General features: G+C 38.7%; 1 protein-coding gene across 1 annotated transcript; it reads left to right on the forward strand.

Annotated features, from left to right (window-relative positions):
• Positions 1–378: 378 nt before the first annotated feature.
• Positions 379–20,224, forward strand: LOC134661538 (uncharacterized). The gene is made up of 6 exons (XM_063517669.1): positions 379–519; positions 1,226–1,308; positions 7,654–7,731; positions 9,014–9,141; positions 9,537–9,632; positions 19,819–20,224. Exons 1-6 carry the CDS (start codon positions 385–387, stop codon positions 20,208–20,210), a joined length of 912 nt encoding a protein of 303 aa, XP_063373739.1. The 5' UTR covers positions 379–384; the 3' UTR covers positions 20,211–20,224.
• The last annotated feature ends 5,465 nt before the right edge of the window (positions 20,225–25,689 follow it).

The following is a 25,689-nucleotide window of genomic DNA, read 5'->3' on the forward strand; positions in this document are numbered from 1 at the left end:
TAAATGAGCCCTTAGCGTTGCTCATACTATTTTTCGTTAATGCGACCGCGCCAGCTAGCGGACGCCCTTACGAGGAAAGGCGTCCCCGTCGGACGGCCGCTTCTCCATACAAACGTAGGCCTCATTTTCCTCTCTGGACATTAACATCTTAAAACAGATTTCATACAAATTTTAAATGCTCTTAAGGGGCCCACTGATTATCAGTCCGCTGGTCATCGGCCTGTCAGTTGTTCGGAGCTATCACCTTTTGCGTTTAACTGACAGTCCGATACCGTCTCGCGGACTGGTAATCAGTGGGCCCCTTTAAGTCTTGCTCTTGACTGTTTTTTTAGGGTTCCGTATTTATTTATAACGTTTTCTGTCCTCAGGAACTAACCATCAGCCATGCATATGTGGATGTGGTTCGGCTACGACCTCGGGCCTTTCCTGTTCTCCGGCCTCGACATCACCACGCGCTGGCAGTTCGCTCTCACCTGGATAGTGCTGTTTGTGGTGGCGCTTCTATTTGAAGGTTCTAAGGTAAACCATGCTTTCTAACAGTACTTTTTGTAAAAAATAACGTTAAAATATTATCAGAGCCCCTAGCTCTCAGACTTTTCCACAAAACTTTTCTATCTTCGGGTCGTTGTGATTCTCGATCTCGATTGACCATAATTTCAAGAGAAAGAATCCAATATTGATGAAGCTTGGCGCGGTGGCGTCCGCTAGCAGGCGCGGTTAAAAAACAATCGAAAAAAAAGCAAACAGGGGCATAGCTATGGTCAATATACAGTAACACATTCAGTGCCGAAAACCCGACTGTGGGGTATTTTATGATTTCTTTCCCAGGCCGGACGACCCGATAGTCGGGATCGTGGTACTAGTAGTACCGTACTACACATTTATACGAAGAAATGTTTGTGGCCTGGCGCGGATGTCTTGTTTGACTGGGTGGCAATGAATGTGTTAAATTGTGTAGGTACCTATAAATATTTTCTTTCATATGCATATTTTCTGTAATGTGTTGTATGTTTTGTGTGTGTACACTGTGTACCCAGAGGAAAATGGGGACTGCGTTTGTATGTAGAAGCGGGGTGTATTCCCAATTGTCTGAGCTCCACGTGACCGCGCCGCCACAAATTAGGCGGTTACAGCTGGGAATGATTTAATATAAAGCTCCTATTCCCATCTGTTCCCGACGGGGACAAATGGGAATACACCGTCCACTATAGTCTTAACCCCACAGGTGTACTTGGCGCGAGTGCAGCGCTCCGCCCAAAAACTGCTGTATCCTAATAGGTCTGACGAGCGACGGAATCTGCTGTGCCGGTGAGTTTAGCGTTTTGCACCTTATTGCTATGTATATAGAGTTGATACCTACGTGCAGTCGCCATCAGATATATCGGAGCGGCCAAGGTGTTCACATATCTGAACACGCCTCTATTGTCAAGGCGTTAGAGTGCGTGTTCAGATATATTTGAGCACCTCAGATAGATAGATAAATAGGAGCGTATTTATCTGATGGCGACTGTACTCGTATTATAAAGATCTATTTAACCGACTCCATCCACAATATGTACGTGATCGTACGTCGATTGTTTTACAATTGAACACAATGGTCATACATACTACTAAACAATTGCTAGTATTTTAAAACAAAAATACGGCCCGTGTGTGATGTAAGTCATTTCTGTGGCTCAGTGCCGAAGAGGCCTATGTGAGATACGCGTTAGAGTCCGTCTAATCCAAGCTAACTATGCACCAAATAGAAGAGAACAAAGTGAGGTAGTGTCAATCTTCTTGCTCGCGTTATCCCGGCATTTTGCCACCGCTCATGGGAGCCTGCGGTCCGCTTGAGAACTAATCCCAAGAGTTGACGTAGGCACTACCTATAGTTTTTACGAACGCGACTGCCATCTGACCTTCCAACCCAGAAGGCAAACTAGACCTTATTGGGATTAGTCCGGATTCCGAGTTCAAAAAGGAAGAAATTAAATATTATCCCTTTTATAAGCGCTAGCAACAGATTTGTTTGAAGTTGTCTTGAACCTTGGTGTGGTTTGATACTGTGTACTAATTTCCTATGCGTTTTCATCATTCACAATACAATACAAATACTCTTTATAGTTTATTGTACACCTCAATAAATGAAAACCATACAAAAGAAAACAGAAACATAAGCAGAGGTAAGCAACAGGTGATAATTTACTCTAGATATAGTACATACAATCGTGATTATGTTATTTTCTCTTTATTGCGATTTTATTTTACGTCTACTAGTCTTTTTGAGAAACGCTCCATGATTCTGAAGTCTCTTTAGAGTTTTAGAATAAGTACCGAGTTGATTACTTGAAATTTTACTTTTCTTTCAAACTCAAAGGGCAAAGTACCAATGAAATTAAGCAAATAAGTCTAAATCGATTTTTTCCAACCGGCTTATCCAATAGTTTCGATATACAAATGAGCTGTTTTATATTCTGCCTGTTCACGCCCGATTGACTCATTAGTGCTAATTTATTTGTGTTTATTTGATTGTGTTATCAGCAATACGCTACGTATCGAAGCGTTTTAAACTATCTATTCACACAGCTGATGTTTTATTCAACCAAAAAGTTTGAGAAACTTTCCAAATTATTTTATGAAATATTTTTTGAAGAGATTTTATGAAATATTTGTTTTTGTAAGGCTAGGCTAACCATTACAAGCAATATGGAAGGTATTGGTGAGCGGGTGACAAGGGTTTTGTATGGGTGTTGGGATACCGATTAATCAAATGGGCTACCGTTTACTTAAGGTGACGGTAGAGGTGGGTAAATTTTCAGATTCTGTCAATTTACCCCATTTCACACACAAGCGCACTTCACGCACACTACCTCACTTTACTGGGACAGGTCATTGACCCATCAAGTTTTTTTAAGATTGCGTTTTGAGTTTAGTGTTAACCACTGACCTCTTTTGAGGAACAGAAACTGTAAAAACGTTCCATTGAAAGAAGAAAGAGAAACAATACATTAAATCTTGCTCTCCTTGTCTGTTCATGTCACACGTGACGTATTTAAATTCTAATTTAATTCATTTGATTGTTAACTATTTTCTGCATATTATGGCTTTGTCGAGATACGCGTTTTGTAAAGTTAAACCGAATAAACCCAGATGTCATTAAGTCAGATGTAAAATGTTATTTACTACTCTATACGGTTATTCATAAGGCGAAAAATCAATTCAATTAAAAATTTAAATAAATAAAGTTTCGGCAGGGTGGAAATTTAATTAAGGCCGACAAAATAAAATTTAATAATATATGTCGGCTGATGTACCCCTAAGATCTTTACAGATTTACTTGTACGAGTATCGTATATTCGCTATTTATTTTGCTATTAAATTTATAAAATTAAAATAAATAATTAAATATTATACTGGCATTCCACCGCTATTATTTCAGTGCTGAACTGATTATCTTCGATCGTAGCCTTGATGATGTAGTTGTACTTACACTTACGGCGGTAGGAGCGGCAATGAACCCCGCGCAGCGTAGAACGAGAGGTGCGTTGGGATAAGTGCATATACATATAATTCTTCGTGCGTCTGTCTGTCTGTCCGTCAGTCTGTCACAGTCTATTTTCTCCGAAACTACTGGACCAATTCAGTTTAAATTTGGCACACATATGTAAATTTGGCACACAAATGTAAATTTGTGACCCAAAGATGGACGTGTAACGTAAATAAAATGTATTTTAGAGAATTTGAAATACGGTAGCCATTTTTGGGGGGGGGGGGGGGGGTGTAAATGAAAAAATTAAAAAATATGTTTTTTAAACTATATAGTGTTACATATCAAATAAAAGAGCTCATTGTAAGAATCTCAAACATAACTTTTTTTATAATTTTAGGATTAATAGTTCAGCAGTTATTCATGAAAATAGGCAAAAAATGATCATTCTCCGCCCACTTTCTCCGAAACAACTGGATCTAAAATTTTGAAAAAAATACACAAAGTAGTTCTTTACCTATATATGTCAGGAAAATCTATAAGAAATGTGCAGTCAAGCGTGAGACGGACTTAATATACGGAACCCTTAGAATGCGAGTCCGACTCGCGCTTGTTTTTGTTTAGCTCTTATTAGGTTTAAGGAGTTTTATGAGTGAAAAAAGAAGTTTTTTGTTTTATGTGCCCGCGTTATTGCCGATCGATTGTGTTTTAAACGATAATTAGACAAAAAAACTTGTTTTTCACCCAACGAATATAGATCCCCATGACACATCTTCCAAGTCGCCTTTGGATAGGCTTAATTTTAAAAATAATTGAAATAATGTTCTATATCATTCATACTTGCAAAAAAAGACTAAAAATAATTTACGTGACCAATGCTTATTATTAGTAAATATCTTACAATTTAATATCTGATATATCACACGATACAAAAAAATGGCCGCAAAGTTAAAAGTTTATTTATTTACGTTACTAGTCCATCTTTGGATCACCGACTCTTTGTCATATGTGAAAAATGTGTACCAAATTTCAATTGAATTAGTCTATTAGGGGCAGACACACGAGTGATCTTAAAAGGGATTTTTTTCTTGAATGATTTGTATGTACTTACCCCAACGCACCTCACGTTCCACGCGGCGCAGCGTAATCAGTAAGTACCTAATAATTAGTGTCCGACCGAAACACAAATTTCTGTATATATAAATATTGTTGTCCTACTTGCTCGCCAACTTTTGGTCTTTGTCACATAGTTTAGTTTCATAATACGAAGTACTATTTCGTATGTTTCGGCCAGGCCGAAAGATTCGGCCGTTTTTTGGCCGAAACCGAAACTACGGCCGAAACATGATTTTATGGCCGAAACCGAAACCGAAACCGAATCTTCGGTCGGACACTACGAATAATCACAATGGTCTAAGTACCACAGACCCTACTGTCGCTTAAGTCCTTTATGCCAATCTCTGCCTATTAGAACTTATAAAAAAAAAAGAAACCGAGTAATTATATCCAACTACCGAACCTGCTTACAAATTTTCTCGAGATATTTGAGAAATGTGATATGCAAAGGAGAACATTCGAACAAACGAAAGTATTTTTGCCCAAGCTGAAACGGAGACCTTCGCCTACGCTCGGTCAGTGATGGTTTAGGTACAGTCAGCTGCAGGTCACCCCTGCATAGAAGATTGTATGCAGGGGTGGTACCTTTTCTCTGCAGCTGACTGTACACCTATAAAAAATTGTTGTACCTGCTGCAATTTTATACCGGTACCGTACTTTATATTTCAACAGGTATAGTACCTTCAAAACGAAGCGGTATTGATAAATAATAACGGTACCGTACCGCCTATAAATAATAATAATAATTCAGCCTATATACAGGGTGGTCCAAACCTTGACGTCCAAAAATTTTTTTTTAGATTCCTCACGTCGTGGGCTATCAGAATATACCCCATGTATGTTAGCCGATTTTTCGTAGTTATCGAGTTATGATTTTTTTTTACTTTTAACTTTTCATATGAAATTCCGGGGTTCCCATACAGAGTGGCTAAAAAATAACTGCATTTCCGTTGCCAGGGAGGTTGTAAAAGTTGCTCAGTATAATCCCAACACCTCCCTGGCAACGGAATGCAGTTATTTTTCAGCCACTCTGTATGGGAACCCCGGAATTTCATAGGAATAAGAATAAGAATAAGAATTGTTTATTGCCACATACATGAACATAAAATAGAGTTAGAATTACTTACATAATAAAATAAAACAGTTGTTATCATATACAAAACAAAAGTGAGAAGATCTTTGTATTAGGCACAGGGTTCCAGTCTCAGCGTGTGCCGGGCCTAGGTTCCCGGCGCTGGTTTTCAGACCGGTCCCAGACTATGGACGGTCGGAGAATATTACCTACATAGGAAAAGTTAAAAGCTTAAAAAATCATAACTTGAAAACTACGAAAAATCGGCTAACATACATATGGGGTACATTATGATAGCCCACGATTTTTGGACGTCACGGTTTGGACCACCCTGTATAGACAATAATCTCAACGCTAGCCCAATGCGGATTGGGGACTTCACACACAGCTTTGAATTTCTTCGCAAATGTATGCACTACGAGTATGCAGGTTTCCTCACGATGTTTCCTCCTTCACCGAAAAGCTAGTGGTAAATATCAAATGATATTTCGTACATAAGTTCCGAAAAACTCATTGGTACGAGCCAGGATACCAATGAGTTTTTCCTTACCGCTTATACCGTAAAGAAATAATGCAGTCTCTGCTTTGCACGATTATTGTGTGGACATAATTCTTATAATCACCGAAACATACATACCTCTACGCACAGAATGTCATTGAAATAAAACATTGTTTTTTATAGTAAATTAATATAACATTCGATTTATACACATAACAATAAGCAGGCCAGGCCGCAGCGATATTGGCCTGTAAGCTTCATCTCGGTCTCCAAATCCGCAAAACTCGCTGGTACTAAATGCTGGTCTTGCCGTTATTAATTATCTTGATTCTTGAAGATTATCAGAACAGCACGTTACGTAATCGCATACATAGACGGAACGAACGTAGGTGTAGACACTGCAAGTCTTTAGGTATTAAACGAATTACGCTTCGTATTAATAGATGAGTAATATTTAAATGAACATATAATATTCTCTAACATAAATACAAGATTACAATTAATTGACATCAAAAGTCATTGACGTACAGAAGTCATATACATTTTTATAATGACGTAAAATTGATACCAGCATAATGAAAATCAATCCCAATCAGTAAAACGAGTTTTTAAACTTTTTTCATTTTAAGCGGGTTTTGAAGGAACAAGTTACTTAAATTCGATTGTAATCGTATTGTTTTAGGATAATTTACTGCTGTTTTCGACCGTTACGACCCGTAAATAACAACAACTCACATTTAAAATTTGACTGGAGCTCGACGTGATTATATTTATTTACCCTATTTTATGAAATACAATTTATCTACTGGTATACATTTTCGTATGCGTATATGATGAAATGTCTTTATTAATGTCAAAAACGAGCTATGACGATGTACACGTCTGCTTCGATGCAAGGCCAACGGCCATCTGACTCGAAGAAGAGTTTTGAGTGATGTTGTCAATGTATGGAAATTATACGAAAGTTTACATTTGGGATTGAATTTCTGTGTTGTATTTGTGAGTAAAAATATAAGTAGATAATAATCTGGTAGTTTAGTTATCTAGCCTTCAAAATCCCACAACAACTCAATTACTGTCAAAGACAAAACTGTAATGCGTCTTGCTCAAACGGAACTCCATATTTTGATTTTTGGACACTTTTAGTGTCGATTTGTAGAGAATTACAGGAAATAAAAAAAAATATGGCGTGAAGAGCCGGTACACGGCTTCTTCGTGAACAGATTTGCGTATAATTTAATGCAGTTATTAATCATTCATTGAACAAATTGATTGCACAAAGTGAGGTCTAAATCGAAAACGTCATATACCGTCCCCTTAAGGGCTTTAAAACCATAATGAAAGGGTTTTTTCGGGCAACGGTATGGGTATTCAAAACCCATACAAAATCCTTTATAAGGGATAGCGGGCATGCCCTTTTCAAAAGTACCTACCCGAAAATGTAAAAAAAAACAACGTAAAGAAATGAACACTAAAATATAGATTGCTTGGTTCTAGGGACCTCCCCGTCGAGCCAGGGACCAGCCGCAACGCGAGTCAGGGCCAGGTGGGAAGATGGGCGTCTTTTAGGACCAGGTATTTTTTATTTAATTAAGAGGCCTCTACACGATGGCCCAGCGCTGGACCAGCGAGATGGCCATGCGATGGTTGAGAGCACGCACTATGGAATAGGTCACGTGCAGATGCGTACGCGCCATCGCTGGCCCACTAACTTTGATGTGCGACGAAAAAACGACACCGGCCATCTCATCGCCATCCCGCCGCGCCATAAGCCATCCGACACCACTACCCTCTCTACACGCTGGCCCATCTTAGTGGGCCAGTATGATGGGCCATCGTGTAGAGGAGCCATGATTTTTTTTTCCTTAAAAAAACTCCATTCGTTAGCGTGAAGAGAGTTTGCATTATGCTTATTTTTGTATGGGATTTTGAGCGGCGCGTCATGCGGGACGATTTGGAAACGCAAAATCCCATACAAAATGACACTCAACGCAAACGTCACGTCACGCTATCGAATGAAATTTACACTAAGGGTACTGTAAATAATATAATATATTCGGTCTTGGTATTGATAACTCGTCCAATCTCTCTCTGCACCAGTAGGTAATATTACGCAAAGCTCTGCGTAGGGGGCGCCACTTCCACAATCCGTCAAAATCTAAGGGTCTACCGCAAACGAGAGAGTCGAAATTTTGTTATCTAACCTCTCTATCACTCTTGCATATCTAACCTCTCTATACTATTGCAGCGATAAAGAGGCAGATAGCTGAGTTACGATTTTCACGTTTCCCGGTAGGCCCCTTGAAAACAAACCGCCTTGATGTATCAATGTCAATAATGTTATATTTGATTGTCTGTGAAAACTTGTCAAAAACAGTTTAAGGAATAGTATGTATAAGTTACTCTATGGTTTACGATGGGTGCTAGTGCTGCACTCTGGCGGCAGAACATTGCAGTAATACCCCCTATTGTAGGTATCTCTGTTTGGCCCTATGGTTGACTGGTAGAGAATGCCATTTGGCATTAGGTCCGCCATTTGTACATTGTTGTATGTATACACAGACAAGACATCCCCTAGAAGTCTAGACTGAGCATAGTAACGCTAACCCCTCTGCCACAAATATACGGTAGTTTTACTCCATCTTCGAGTCAAAGTGTCAGATTCCCGTGCCGTGATTGGTCCGTGTCTTTGAACGGACCAATCACGGCACGGGTTTCGCTCACCTCGTCCCCCGCACCCCAGTATTTTTGGCAGCATCGGTTTCATGAAATAATTGCTCTAAACTCCGTCTAGATTCCTAGTCTATGTATGTATATTTTGTGCAATGAAGTTTAAATAAATAACTTATTGTTTCAGGATGCTAGTGAACTCCCACCAAACCTTCGTGTTCGCGGCCCACAATATAGTCGGTTACCTGCTGATGTTGGCGGTGATGATCTACAACGTGGAGCTGATGCTGGCGGTGGTGCTGGGCATGATGACAGGTAGCAGACTCGTAGGGTCACATTTGTCATCAGGGCTCCCACTTGTAGGCCGCGGATTGACGCTAGAGGCGCTGAAAGTGCTGAACGCTAATACCTTTAAACGAGCAATTATTGTTTATTTATATATATATATATTTCGATTTCGATGAAATTTGCTATATGGGGGTTTTGGGGGGCGAAAAATCGATCCGGCTAGGTCTTCTCTCGGTCGCCCAGATATTGATACTTATTGGCTAAAATAAATTACCTAAAGCGTCATTCTATGGAACTTGCTAACTATGTCAACCAACCGCCATATTGGAATTGTTAAAAAATATGAATTTACTAATGTCTTTTGTTTACATAGTTAGCAAGTGCCGTAGAATGACACTTTACTTACATGTTTTACTCTGCAGGTTACTTCCTCTTCGGGCCGAAGCTTACGAGACTGCAAATGCAATGCTTCCGCACAAAACGCGTCGTGATATGCACTCCTGAATGCGACGACACGGGTATGTACCGGAGTTACAGACTACAGACAGACAGGTCCAGATACCTACAGGCAGCCTCGCGTTCAATGGGGTTGGCAACTGTCAAAGGTTTGCATAGATGGCGCCATCATAGCTTGCCCCTTTTTCTATGAGATTTGGCTTAAAAAAATGACACAATAGGGTATTCGACTATATTTAAAATAAATTATTTTTCACCGTGCATGAATTATTTGGGCTAGATATTAATATTTTTCTACTCTTGATCACCGATTTAAAAATCATCGTGTATACCCTAACCAAAGAGAATAGAGAGTTACTGTCATGGTAAATTATGTAGCCACAGTAAATTTACTGCCATCTTTCGACAGCAGATTATAACTGTTAGAACGCCATTAAATTTGACTTTGACCCTTATTCTTTCACTGATATGTGTTCATTTGTTAAATATTGAACTTAAAGCCATCTACCCGAGAGTAGGCCACAGGTTATGGCGCCATCTCTCGAAAAGATTGCACCACACCGTTGGCCTACTGTCAGTGAAAGAATAAGGGTCAAAGTCAAATGGCGTTCTAACAGTTTTAATCTTCTGTCGAAAGATGGCAGTAAATTTACTGTGACTACATAATTCAAATTCTTCTTGCCCTAACCATAGAGAAAAAAATACATAGAGTGCTCACTCCATACATCAGTTCAGACTATTAATTTCAGTGTCTACATCTAGCATCGAGTAGCGGGACTATCAGTACTGCTACTTGACAATAGATGTAGCACCGACCGGAAAGTCTTATCTCAACAGCATAAGACTTTCAGGTCGGTGGCGACATCTATTGTCGAGTAGCAATACTGATGGTTCCGCTACTCGATGCTAGATGCTAATAGTCTTTTTGGTACTAAAACTGATGTATGGAGTGAGCACTCTATGTATTTTTTTTCTCTATGCCCTAACCTAACCCTGTCCTGTCCTTGAAGACCGTTGCAACACCACCAAGTGCTCGTGGGAGGAGTGCGACGGGAAACTGTGCAAGTTCATGGACGGAGTGGAGATGCAGACGCGAAACACGAATCTTAACAAGTCAGACATGTCCCATTTATTCTGTACACTTGTTTAACACATTCATTGCCACCCAGCCAAACAAGACCGCGCCAGGCCACTAAAATATCGTCATATAAAGCTGTAGTACCACGATCCCGGCTATCGTGTCGTCCGGCCTGGGAACGAAATCATAAAATACCCGATAGTCGGGTTTTCGGCACTGAATGTGTTAACCTTTTGAGCGCCAACTGTCACACTTAGAATTACAGATGAAATCGCTTTTGTTTTAGAGAAAATATTGATAATTGCAAGTGCCTGTAAGTATGTTATATGTTAGTTAAATTGTTTACCGATTTAAAAAAACACAACAAACTGTTGCGCTTTAAATTCGGGATGAATGGATTGGAGAAAATGTGTTTTTTTTATAGCAGTGACCCAATACATAACAAAATATATTCATTATAAATCATGAAGGTAGTAAATTACATTTTAAAACGTTTTTGTGCTAAAACGGTAACTTCATTGGCCAATGACAGGTGGTAGTTAATGCTTGTAATATCAAAAAAGAGTACTATTGGTATTTGATTAAACGTCTATGAAAATTAAAGGTTCCCCGTCACGTGATATGGCGTCGTTGGCGCTCAAAAGGTTTAATATCAATTTAGCACTCTCTCATGTAAATGCAACTCATGAACTTCCTCTTATCCTATCCCTTCCTTTCAGTCTCCCCTTATCCTATTTATCTTGAGTAATTTCGTTTCATGGTCTGTTAGTGCGTTGTGGCGCGTCGTCACTTTCGAGATAGAGAAATATAGTAAGGCAAGAGCTCACTCCAAACATCAGTTTTGGTACCAAAAAGACTATTAATTTCAGTGTCTACATCTAGCATCGAGTATCGGAACTATCAGTACTGCTACTTGACAACAGATGTAGCACCGACCGGAAAGTCTTGTTGTTCAGCAAAAGAATTTCCAGTCGGTGCTACATCTATTGTCAAGTAGCAGTACTGATAGTTCCGCTACTCGATGCTAGATGTAGACACTGAAATTAATAGTCTTTTTGGTACCAAAACTGATGTATGGAGTGAGCAATCTATGTATTTTTTTCTCTATGCTTTCGATGAACATGCCGAGGAATGAGATGGACCAAACTCAACTATATGGGGCATTATCTATGAAAAGGGACCTTATAGTCGATGGCGCTTACGCCACACGGCGTCGCGTGGCCTCGTATTTATATCGGAGCATCGTTAATAATGGCATAAGCGCCATCGACAATAAGGTCCCTTTTCATAGATAACGTCACATATAATAAACACGAAAAATATTAACGGTACGGGTATAGTTGGAATTTTCTGAGGTGATTTCTTGATCGTAAACCCCTAATCTGTTATTAAACAAAAGGTATTGTTTCTTTTGTGCAAATTGCTACTGCTAATGACCCCGTCATAAGTGAACGGGAACAGGCCCGTTCAAAAAGCAATTTTACCATCCTATTTATATGGTTCAAATTCATGAAATAGCCCATTCGGAGACGACACGTATTTATACTACATCCCGACGTTTCAACGGGTGACTGAGGAAAAATTACACTGCAAAAGCTACGACGATTCTACTTAACCACAGTACAAGAACAGTAGTGAATCTTCATAGAAATGTGCCGCTGCCGGCTTGAATGTGTGCGTGCGCGCCGGGCGCCGTGTACGCACGCGCTGCCACGCACACATTCGCATAATATACGGGGGAATACGGTGGCGGCAGTGCGGGCCGTACCGCGACTGAGATCGCGCGCATTCGAGTACGCTCGCATTTGCCTGCTCTTACCGGCCTTCATTTATACCTCATTTATGAATGGATAGAACATTTCATTATCTATATATATAAATGCAAGTGTCCTGACTGACTGACTGACTGACTGACTGACTGACTGATTCATCAACGCAGAGCCGAAATTACAAAAGCTAGAAAGTTGAAATTTGCACACTAGGTTGAATTTATAAAGTGTACAAGAGATAAGAAGCGATTTTGAAAAATTCAACCCCTAAGGGGGTTAAAAAGGGGATGAAAGGTTGTATGGGGTGCAAGTTTTATTTTAAGCTAGGAATTTGAAACGTTGTAAAAATGTACTATATTAAAAAACAAGAAAACTGATTTCAGCGTTTTCGAAAATTCATCCCCTAAGGTGGTGAAAAAGGGGTTGAAAGTTTGTATGGAGAACAAACATTTTTTTGAGTGCGAGACTTGAAACTTTGTGTATGGAAATATTATTAGAATACAGGAAAAGTAATTTCAGCGTTTTTCAATTTTCATCCCCTAACATGGTTAAAAAGGGGTTGAAAGTTTGAATCCATTACAAATGCTTTGAAATTTCTAATAAAGGCATAATAGCCGATTTAAAAAAAAACTTATTGCGACGTTTTTGGAAATTCAACCCCTAAGGGGGTTAAAAAGGGGATGAAAATTCGTCTTGGGGTGCATATTTTATTTCAAGCTAGGAACTTGAAACTTTGGAAAAAGGTATTATATTAAAATGGAAGAAAACTCATTTCAGCGTTTTTGAAAATTCGTCCCCCAAGGTGGTGAAAAAGGGGTTGAAAGTTTGTATGAACATCAAATATTTTTTTGAGTGCGGGACTTGAATCTTTGTATAAAGGCATATTATAAGAATACAAGAAAAGTAATTTCAGCGTTTTTAAAAATTCATCCCTTAAAGGGTCAAATAGGGGTTGAAAGTTTGTATGGAGATCAAACCTTTTTTTGAGTGCGGGACTTGAATCTTTGCATAAAGGCATATTATTCGAATATAAGAAAAGTAAATTCAGCGTTTTTGAAAATTCATCCCCTAAGGTGGTGAAAAAGGGGTTGAATGTTTGTATTAAGACCAAATATTTTTATGAGTGTGGGACTTGAATCTTTGTATAAGGGCATATTATTAGAATACAAGAAAAATAATTTCAGCGTTTTCAAAAATTCATCCCCTAACAGGGTTAAAAAGGGGTTGAAAGTTTGAATACATTACAAATGCTTTGAAACTTCTTAGAAAGGCATAATAGCCGATTACAAAAAAAAAGTAATTGAGACGTTTTTGAAAATTCAACTCCTAAGGGGGTTAAAAAGGGGATGAAAATTTGTCTTGGCGTGCAAATTTTATTTTAAACTTTGCAAAAAGGTATTAAATTAAAAGACCAGAAAACTGATTTCAGCGTTTTTAAAAATTCATCCCCCAAGATGGTGAAAAAGGGGTTGAAAGTTTGTATGGAGATAAAATATTTTTGCGAGTGCGGGATTTGTATCTTTGTATAAGGGCATATTATTAGAATACAAAAAAAGTTATTTCAGCGTTTTAACAATTCATCCCTTTAAAGGGTTGAAAAGGGGTTGAAAGTTTGTATAGGGTTCAAATTGTCTTTTAAGTTAGGAATTTCTAACTTCGTAAAAAGTTATTTCATTAAAAGAGAAGAAAACTTATTTCTGCGTTTTTAAAAATCCATCCCCCAAGATGGTGAAAAAGTGGTTGAAATTTTTGTATGGAGATAAAATATATTTGTGAGTGCGGGTCTTGAATCTTTGTATAAGGACATATTATTAGAATACAAGAAAAGTAATTTCAGCGTTTTTAAAAAATTCATCCCTTTAAAGGGTTAAAAGGGGGTTAAAAGTTTGTATAGGGTTCAAATTGTCTTTTAAGTTAGGAATTTCTTACTTCGTAAAAAGTTATTTCATTAAAAGAAAAGAAAACTAATTTCAGCGTTTTTAAAAATTCATCCCCCAAGGTGGTGAAAAAAGGGTTGAAAGTTTGTATGGAGATTACATATTTTTATGAGTGCGGGACTTGAATCTTTGTATAAAGGCAAATTATTTGAAAAAAAGAAAAGTGATTTCAGCGTTTTTAATAATTCATCCCCTAAAAGGGTTAAAAAGGGGTTCAAATTTTATTTAATTCTAGGAACTTAAAACTTTGTTAAAAGGTATTATATTAAAAGAGAAGAAAACGAATTTCAGAGTTTTTGAGAATTCATCCCCCAAGGTGGTGAAAAAGGGGTTGAAAGTTTATGTGAAAGTCAAACATTTTTTTGAGTGCGGGACTTGAATCTTTGTATAAAGGCATATTATTAGAATACAAGAATGTTCTAAGCTAATGTAGAATATAATAACCACCAACATACAAATCCACGCGTACGAAGTCGCGGGCAACAGCTAGTATTATATAAATAGAAACCTAGTGCTACTCATAATACGCAAATAATATTTAACTAAAAATAAAAGTGACAACCCTAAGCGCCAACGCAAGAGTAGGTAAATAACTTGCCGAGCGGCCTTATAGAATAGAATACTACCTAGAATATACCTCTGACCCGAGAAGATTTCATTCCCTCCTAAATTGTAGATGGGTATTCAATATGAGTATCAAGATAGTTGCTTTTTAAACGACATTGTTGCTTCGGACATATGACGGCGATGGAGATTGCATAAAAGATACAATGCCTTTTGTTTAACAGATCAAGGTCTGAGCCGAAATAATCATCTCAGAAAATGTCAACTAGGTATACTAGAGATTAAAGCCTAGGGATAAGATAAGACTAATGTGAGGTTTTCAAGCAAAAGGTATTATTCTAATCAATAAATAATAGATTAATTCTGCCGAAAAGACAGACAACTGAGAATGTAAGGTACCTATTAAGCTTAGAATAAATTTAAAAGTGGAAAAATTACTATCTTGGGTAATTTTTCCACTTTTAAATTTCCTGCTTGTTAAAAATTAAATGTAGGTACCTATTGTCTGCATTAGAGGGTTCGCGGTAGGCGTGTGCGCTGGACTATATGCTAATACCGTCGTTGCAACTTTTAAACCTATCTTTTCCACTGTGAATGTGAAATTTCACTCTCATTGTATATCGATAGGGCTCATTTAGACGGTGCTAGAACTCACATGCGAGTTTTATCACCTCAATGGTCCACAATGTACCTAACTAAAATCGCATGCGAGTTCGCGCGCCGTCTAAATCAACCCTTAATTTAGCGTTTAAATAATTGTTTACTGTAACCTGTTTACTTACCCTCAAATCTGCTACACCATCAGGTCGGGGTTTAAAGTAGACATGTCCCATGAAATGGAGGTTGAGTTCGGACGGCGCCCGCGCGATTACTGAGCTAATAAGGTGTTTCATTTTGATCTATGGCGTTTATCGATTGTTCAGTGAAGTGGCCAAAAACGTAAACCTAAAGCCCCCTCCACACTCGTGCGCAAATCGCGGCGCGAAGCCGCGAACGCGAGTGTGTAGGGGGCATAATAGTTAATTTGGTAGTGGTACATGTTTTTCTGTTCTTGCTTGTTAGTAGCACAGCCTAGAATCTCTGCTATATGCTCTAAGGTGGACTGATAGAGAATGCCTGATGTAAATTATTCCGCCTTTTGTACGTTAAAGTTTTCTTTTCTGCAGCAAAGCTTAATTAAACATAAGCAACATAACGGTATCTTTTGTACCTTTTTGGTACAGAATCCTAAAAATAAACTGGGCCTAACCCAATTTATGTATACCTAAGTACACATTGAAAACTGTACTTTAACTGTCATGTCGAAAGAAACTTGTGACGCAAATCAAATGACATCATATAAATGAAAAAATATGAGACGTTAAGAATGAAATTCCGTATACAGGCTGCTTCCTGTAACAGGAGCAATAAATTAAACTAAAGGCTGTACTCCTCAAACTGACCATCATTTGTTCAGCAACTTATGAATCCTTTAGACTTCCTCTTATTCATACAAAATAAATATTGCCTTCAATGTACGCTGACATCAGTGTGTTTGACGTTGCTTGTCACGCTTTAAACATAACAAAATTTGCAATACATTGCGTCTTAGAAGAAACTTTAAAGTGTAATAAAAATCAAAACATAAGGTATTTTCAAAACTTGCTGAACAAATGTTGGTCAGTTTGAGGAGTACAGCCTTTAGTTTAATTTATTGCTCCTGTTACAGGAAGCACCCCGTATAACTAACTCTACAAAGTTAACTATTACTAATACTACAAATTTGATGATGACAGTACAAAAATACAATTGTAATTTGATGTTTCCGTTTTCGCTACTTCTCTGTGAACTCTATTTAACAGTATGCATTTGCAATTAAGTAAGTAAATATTAGGCTGTATATATTGCGGTGAAAATATTGCCGTATCGTACGTATCTTGGATTGCTGTTATGTTTCATAAAGAGGCGCACACGTCTACTTTCTCGTAGCAACTGTTTGAATTCCGAGCACAACGTATTGACAATTTTCAGGCTAACTTTCAGTCGAAAGTCATTACTAGATATCGGCAGCCGTCCTACTCGTAATATAGCTATTTATTAAATCCCTTCAAATATTTTAATTGAGCACAGTTAAACCAACCACATCTAGCGGACTAATCACAACGTCACTCAGCAGTCAACTATGAAACTTCCCATACAATAAAATTTAGCGAACTCTTTTACGGTGACAGACGGTTTGGTGCAAGCGACCCTAAAGGGGCCCATCGATAATCACCGAACGGAGTAGCCATTAGCAGGCGTTACCCTCTGTCGAAAATAGGCGGCCAATGGTCATACACAATATATGGACTGACGTTTATCTGACATGGCTATTTTAACGTTACGCATACATTTGACGTGCCTCTCCCCCGCAAAAATCGGCAGGCTTTTTTGTATAGAAAATTACAGACAAGGCGTCTCCGTTTGGTTTTATCCTCTTAAGTCCGGCGGACTGATCATGAGTGGGCCCCTTAAGCAAACTTGAAAAAGTTGGCTTCAATACCGGTGCGACTCCGACAGTGACTACGTATTGCCTTGCCGTACGCTGTCAAAACTCAAATCCTCTTCACTACTTACTTTGAAATATGATTATTATCGTTCTTTTGTAGCATAGGAACCATCGTCAACACGGTTAAGTGAAGTCGTTAAACCAAGGCCATAACATCTGTATGTAGACCGGGCGATAGAGATTACTCTCTCCCAGCAGGTGTGCCTGGGGACCGAAGTCCACTGAGAGTTGGTCAGAACTAACATTCGGAACTCCGCAAGCGCGATGTAGATGATGCTAACGCCATCTGTTACAATATTGTGGCACGACGTTGGCAGTGACAGAGGAGACGCCACAGATCCAGCAAGCGTTGTCATTTTTGTATTTGATGAATGGCAACACTTACAAAGGGTGCATAAGGAAATAAATTACTCGAAAGTGAATTTGTGGTGGCGCTCCCACACTACGTTACTTGCCAAATTTGTGCAGAGTTAAGCAGATTATTTACACCGTTTTACGAAAGTGCTTTTTTAAACAAAGCATATTTGTTCCTACACTTCTACTATCAATGGACGTTATAGTAACCAAAGTAGGTGGCTACCAAATTTTAAGTGTTCATTGGGCAACTTAATTTTATTTTTCACCAGTTTTGTATAGTTATTATTAAGATCGGCTACGAGCGAGCACACCAGAGACAGCAACGTAGTTGAAGCAGTCGCCGTAGCCGAATCGGCCGTGGAGTCAGTATAGTTTTTACTAGCGACCCGCCCCGGCTTCGCACGGGTTAACATTTACATAAACCTTCCTCATGAATCACACTATCTATTAAAAAAAACCGCATCAAAATCCGTGGCGTAGTTTTAAAGATCTAAGCATACATAGGGACAGACAGACAGCGGGAAGCGACTTGTTTTATACTATATGTAGTGATGTACTGTAGGTTTTGTCGGAGAACGGTATTGTTAGCAAATAAGTCAAATACTGCTTGAGATATACGAGATCTTCACACCGTTACCGGATCGCGGGATAACCGCCTTAAGCAGTAGCTTGATAATTTGAACGACCCATCAAGTTGAGCTTCGATTACTATAGTTGCTACGAGTGTTGTTGCCTTGTTTCTTTCTGATTTGTTAAGAGTGGCCAGTCAGCAGCAGAAGTTGCTAAGCGGGCGAGGTGTTAAAAATTACCTTGTCACGCTCTTATTCTCTTAACAATAAAGTCGCGTCAAGATCATTTTGAACACCTGGCCCGCTTAGCAACTTCTGCTGCTGACTGGCCAATAACTATAGCACTCACCCTAGTAGTAGTATTTAGTTGTGATGGTAGTAGTGGTTTTTAGTTTATAATAGTGTAAGATATTTTAGCAGTTTTGCGGTAATATAACCTGTAAAATTTTTTGTGTAGTGCTTAGGGGCTGTTCATAAATTACGTCATCTAATTTTGACGATTTTTGACCCCCCCTCCCTCTAAAATCATCCAAAAATCATGCTTCGAATGACCCCGCTTCCTCCTACGTCATGCTACCATCATCCGATGTCCAGAATTTTGAAATGACGTAATTTATGAATAGCCCTTTATTTTATTTTATCAACGAGTTTGTCGTGTAAACGAGTATTTATTTTATGCATTAATGCATACAATAAAATACCACTGTAGAGTTTAAACAATCCTCTAAAATACTAGAATACAAAACCAACAATATTAAAGATACTTGTTATACTTATACCAGGGGGGTTTCACTCCGCAGTTTAGGTACATTTGGCCGGCGCGCCCACCGGACAGGCGTATAGCAGTGGGCTGCCGCTCGGCGCGCACGATAGTCGTGTCACATGGCGCTTGCGCAAAATTGAAAATACACAATGGCTTCGAAACTTACTTCCGCGAGAATCAGACATGCTATCTTCTATAAAAAATGTATGTTTACATAATCAACGTTTGTAATTCCTACATATTTATCTTAAAAACAATAAATCAGTGGGTATAGGTATAAAAACTTGTCAAGTGATAACCCCGTGCCGACACTCACAGCTCGGTCATAAAACTGCGGCGCGCAAAGGAGATTCACGGTTCGTGCGCCGTTATAAGTTTCAATTTTGCTTGCAGGCGGCGATCTAGGTGTAATTTTATACCTAAACCTGACTTTTGTGAAGGAGTGAATTTTCTGTACGGTAGTACTATTAGTTATTCTGTGCTTATACCACTCCAGTAGCCAATGGCCACTTCTGTATCAACTACACTCGCCATCAGCGAATATCGAGGTACTCAGAAATATCTGAACACGCACTCTAGCGCATTGGCAATAGAAGCCTGTTCAGATATTTATGAGCACCCTAGCCGCTCTAATATATCTGATGGCTGCACATGTACAATACCTAAAAACCACTTCTATTCCAGCTGAAACCTCCACCCCGCCGCTCCTGGACGCGTCTCTCACCACGGAATCCGACTACTTCATCTGCCAAACGCGCACCTGCATCCAGCCGTCCCACTACTTCCGCGCCAGCTCGTCTCAGGAGACCCCAGCCAGCTGCCACTTCGGCGCCAAGTGTCCGTCCAAAGTGGCCAAAGCTAAAACTTTACAGAAACATTGTCACGAAGAGGAGCCGACCGTGGAAGACGCGCAGTTGCTAGGCGACAGTTGCTGTAATAAAGAGGTGGAAGTCCACCAGCCTTCTAGCTCGTGCTGTAACCAGGATACTCCTGAACAGGTGAGAGAGGAGAGCCCTAAGATAACTTGCTGCAGCGCGAAAGGGACGCCAACTGATAGTCAGGAGCAGATTATTTGATAGGTTTTTTGAATGAAATGTTCATTGGTGTAACCAAAAGATGTTTCTGGAAATTTAGAATTATAATCTTGGACTATGTTTTGTCAAAAAGGATTCCTAGAGTCGGACCAAACTATCTTTGCACAGAGTTAGCAGTGAATGTGTAACTCTAAAAGTCCAAACTTTATGGAAATATGAGGTTTATGTCACTTCCACGCTTTGTCACTTCAAAGTCTGTGCACTGTAGGACATTCGGTCTATACATTATTAACATTTTTAATTGACTTAATGAAGGTTCTTTAAAATAATTTTAATCGGGCTAAATAAAATTGATTTAATCCATTTAATCTTGGACAAAGTACATTTTGGTCATACAGATAATTGATAGGTTTTTGTTTCGGAAAAGTTGTAAGTTTTTATAAAAAAAATAAGAAAGAAAGACATTTCTTGATTAGTTTTTTTGTTTGATAAAAAACCTTCCGAGAAGTACCTAAATAATGGAACTCGGTAAAATATTAGGAGCGAATTAAATATGTATTTTATGCAAATGACGATTTTATTATTTTAGAATAGTTAGTAATATAGAAAATGTTCCAAACGTATATTTTTGTATATCTAGGTGCTATAATGTATATGTTGTTTGTTTGCATGTAGTATATAGAATAGATACGACTGATCCTTTGTAATTTTAACATGACACTATATTTTTTTAATGAATTTAGACACGTATTGGTAAATCCTGGTAACAATTATGCTTAAAGTATTGAAAAATTTGTTTTGTGGAAACTGGATTGTCAAACGTTAGCGTATACTTTGCTGGGCCGCACGGCGCCATCTACTTCGGGAGGCAACTTTACGGCTACAATATATTGCACTACTTTACTCAGTATTTCTTTGTCTATGATTAGGTTGAATAAAATTCATATCACTGTTTTATAAATTATTGTACATTTTATTTAGGAGAATGGCAAAGAAATTGTGAAACACATTGGGAAATATGAGGCTTATTTTTAAATTATTACGGCTAATTTATATAAAACACTCCATAATAAACCTCATTGGAATGCATAAAACTTATTATTTAAACGGTAACCGCGCGCGTCTATAGACATCTTTGGCGTTCAAAGGGTTTAACCCGTTTTAACGCGTATCGTGCGCGGCGCGTCATCGTGAACCTTGTCGGAATGCACGAAGATTGATATTGGGCTGTGGCCGCGCCCGTCAGGTGACGTCTTTGGCGGTTAGAGGGTTAATTAAAAACTGTCATGTAGGCAGGCTGATAGCGTTAAAAGGGTAAAATTTAATTTGACAGCTGTCTGTGCCATTTCCTATGCTTAGGGCCACTTCCACCATCCATGGTTAGCCACTTCCTCGGAGTTAACCGTCAACACAGGGTTAAATTGTACTGGTATACCGTTTAACCGGCTAACCCTGGATGGCGCAATTGTCCCTTAGTATACTTTTTATTCGCTGTATTGTCAGCTAAAATCTTTACCTTTAAAAAGTGCCAAATATATCTATTATTTTTACTTGTGTTGTTTATCCACTTAGAAATAGAGAAATAAAATGATTTTCATATATTTATACACTTTTATTTATCAAAACAAGACCATGTAAATACAGACACTGAGACACTGGACTACAATAGATCATTCAACGAGGAAGGGATCTCAACAATAAACTTTCCAGTCCCGACTTTTTTTTTAAATATATTTTATCTTTTTTTTCCAGTACCAAAGTGCCTTTCAATATTGTTGAGGTCGTACAAAAATAATCCTCCACTTATATAATAATCACGAATTGATTGTACAAAGTTATAGTTCACTAGCTTCTGCCCGCGACTTTCTCTACGAGGGATGATGATGATAGATATAAACTATTCTATATCCTTTCCCTGGCCTTGACTATTTCGAATTATATTTTGATTTTAAATCTGTCTCAAATGTCACGGTCACTTTCAATGATCAAATTCGACATGCGGCATACGACGGGTTAACAACTCAATACAGGCAATATCCGCAAATTGACAACCATTGTGCCTATTCAGCGTATTTTGTTTTATTAAGTATTATAAACTTACCCCGGCTCAACAGGTGATCTTATAAATCTTATGATCTAATGTAACATTTATCTAACATCTAAACATCGTCACAACAAGAGAAAGCTTAACCCTACGGCACAGATTATACTCTGACACCGAAATGCTGTGTGATTTTTGCCGTTGCAGGATAATTATCTGTGCCGTACGATTAAACAGTTATACAACAAGAAATTTGACACTTATTATCAACTAAATATGGTTGATATCAGTGCGGCAAGCGGGTCAAAATTCTTTTCGTTGTCTTGGTTCTGACCACTCTGTCACGCTTGTATTTCCGTCTTCTATCAAAGAAATAAAAACTAAATTTCACCCCATACAAAAAACTACTGTCCGTCACATTTTTGGGGACAAATAAACAAGACAACGAAAAGAATGACTTAGAATGTCTAGAAACAACAATTAAATTAAAGTCAAAACGGACACATGGAATAAAAGTCCACAAAGTCATGAAGTAAGGTGAATAAGCCATAGTTCTTCTATGAATTAGACTAAGATTAAGAGTCCGCAGCAAGCTGGGTTCTCCATACAAAGGTAGTTACGCTCTCATTTTAAAACTACCAGCTAGGTTGCTCTGAAACTTTGTACTTGCAATAGGATAGGGTATCTCTAAAGATACCCTATCCTATTGCCTACTACTAGACTAGTCCTGGGGCCCATTTCTCGAACGGTATTAGACTAATATTATTAGTGTGTTGCTATGGAACCTCATACGATTTGACAGTTAAATTGTGTCTAAAAATAACTACTGTCTACGTTTCTCTATTAATCTTCTGGTGCTTTATTTGATGCATGGTGTAAAATAATTTATTTTAAATACAGTCAAATACCCCATTAGTTTATGTAGCATATTCAGATAAGTACCATAGTTAAACTTACACAGTTACACTTACAAGTTTTAAATTCAAAACCTATTTTTGCTCTTTTTCGTTCGTTTTATAAACTGGAGCTATATAAACTAATTACCAGAGATCGGCGGCGGTGAGCTATTTTCCTTATAATATGACGTAAGACTTGTCAAATTATAAGGTAAATAGCTCACCCCCGCCGATCTCTGCTAATTACCAGAGATCGGCGAGGGTGAGCTATTTTCCTTATAATATGACGTAAGACTTGTCAAATTATAAGGTAAATAGCTCACACCCGCCGATCTCTGCTAATTACAGACCTAGATATACGAGGGGCGTTCAAAATATTCTCGGTATTGATATCTTACGACCTCTTCTAAAATTTCTTTCGTTACTGGCCGCTAAGGTTTATTCATTGACATTAAAAAAAAGTATAATTCGAACCGAGATAGTCTTTTGTTTTTCTGCAATTGCTGAACAAACATGAACATCCTGTGCGAATTGACAATGTTAACTAAATTAGAACATCGATGCGTGATAAAATTCTTAAACAGGGTAAAAATCAAAAAACCATAAAAGAGGAAATGGATTGTGTTTACCGTGAGTCTGCTCCTTCTTTATCTACCATTCAAAAGTGGTCAAGCGAGTTTAAACGCGGAAGGGAGAGTATTGAAGATGACCCTAGACCTGGCCGGTCTGTAGTAGCTACTTCACAAGAAAATATTGATAAAGTGGAAAAACTTATATTGGAAGATGGTCGAGTGAAGGTAAAATCTATAGCACAAGTAACCAATCTCTCTATTGGTACCGTACATGATATTATACATGACCATCTTAATATGTCAAAAGTAAGTGCAAGATGGGTTCCGCGAATGCTGACTCGGCTTCAAAAAGACATGCGTGTAGCTTGTTGTTCCGATTTTATTGACCTGTGCGGTGAAAATCCTGATGAGGTGCTGCAAAGAATAGTTACTGGAGATGAAACCTGGGTTCATCATTATGACCCAGAGAGTAAACAAGAGTCCATGCAGTGGCACATTAAGGGTTCAGCTCATCCCAAGAAGTTCAAGGTCATCCCTTCAGCTGGCAAGGTCATGGCCACGATATTTTGGGATTGTGAAGGAGTATTACTAATCGATTATAAAGAAAAAGGTGTAAATATCACAGGACAGTACTACGCTAACATTCTACGTCAATTAAAGGATGTAATTAAAGAAAAGAGGCGAGGAAAGTTAACCAAAGGTATTCTGCTTCTGCATGACAACGCCCCCGTCCATACTGCTCATATTGCCAAGGCAGCTATTGTTGAACGTGGGTTTAAAACTGTTACTCACCCACCGTATAGTCCGGACTTAGCCCCCAGCGACTTCTTTTTGCTCCCCAATCTTAAAAAGGATCTGCGTGGAAATAAATTTTCTGACGATGAAGCATTGAAGGCGGCAGTGGAGGAGCATTTTTACACGAAAGATAAAAAATATTTTTACGAGGGATTAAAAAAAATAATTGATCGATCTTTTAAGTGTATGAACATAGGGGGGGAGTATATTGAAAAATAAAAATATCAAACTTTTCGTACTTGTTTGTTTTCATTCTCATACCGAGAATATTTTGAATACCCCTCGTACCTCATGTCATTGTATGTGCAAAGTTTCATGACAATCCAACACGTAGTTTTAAAATGAGAACGAAACTCCGTTTGTATGGGAAGGTGAAATTCGGCTAAATACTCTTAACCTTTTCGACGCCGTGTCAAACACAAAAGCTGTCTCTCAGACGCCACGTCACCGAAGTGTCAAAACTGAAATTGAACTTTATGCATATGCACCTAGGTCTATGTTGCTCTGTGGTCTATGACCGATTAATACGTCGTTGGCGTTGGACCTGCGGTGCGTATATATCGGTCATTGGCGTCCAAAAGGTTAAGGTGCCGTGAGTTCAGAGGGGCTACCGCGAAAACCGAAGTTCGCAAATTGCGGGGATCTTTCTCTTTTACTCCAATGAAGGGGTAATTTGAGTGACAGAGAAAAATGCCCGCAATTTGCGAACATCGGTTTCGCGGTTATAGCCCAGGTCGCAGCTCGCTGAGCACTGAGCGGACTGCCGAGCGAGATCGCGGATATATTTGTTATTTAATACACATAAGAAAACATCTATACGTATAATCATCATTTTCCTCGCGTTGTCCCGGCATTTTGCCACGGCTCATGGGAGCCTGGGGTCCGCTTGGCAACTAATCCCAGTAATTGGCGTGGGCACTAGTTTTACGAAAGCGACTGCCATCTGACCTTCCAACCCAGAGGGTAAACTAGGCCCGTATTGGGATTAGTCCGGTTTCCTCACAATGTTTTCCTTCACCGAAAAGCGACTGGTAAATATCAAATGATATTTCGTACATAAGTTCCGAAAAACTCATTGGTACGAGCCGGGGTTCGAACCCGCGACCTCCGGATTGCAAGTCGCACGCTCTTACCGCTAGGCCACCAGCGCTTCTAAATCTATCTATACGTATAATATAACATCAAAATAAATCCGGTTAACATCTAACAACATATCC

This window comes from Cydia amplana, chromosome Z (genome assembly GCF_948474715.1).
Source record: "Cydia amplana chromosome Z, ilCydAmpl1.1, whole genome shotgun sequence".
NCBI lineage: Eukaryota > Metazoa > Arthropoda > Insecta > Lepidoptera > Tortricidae > Cydia > Cydia amplana.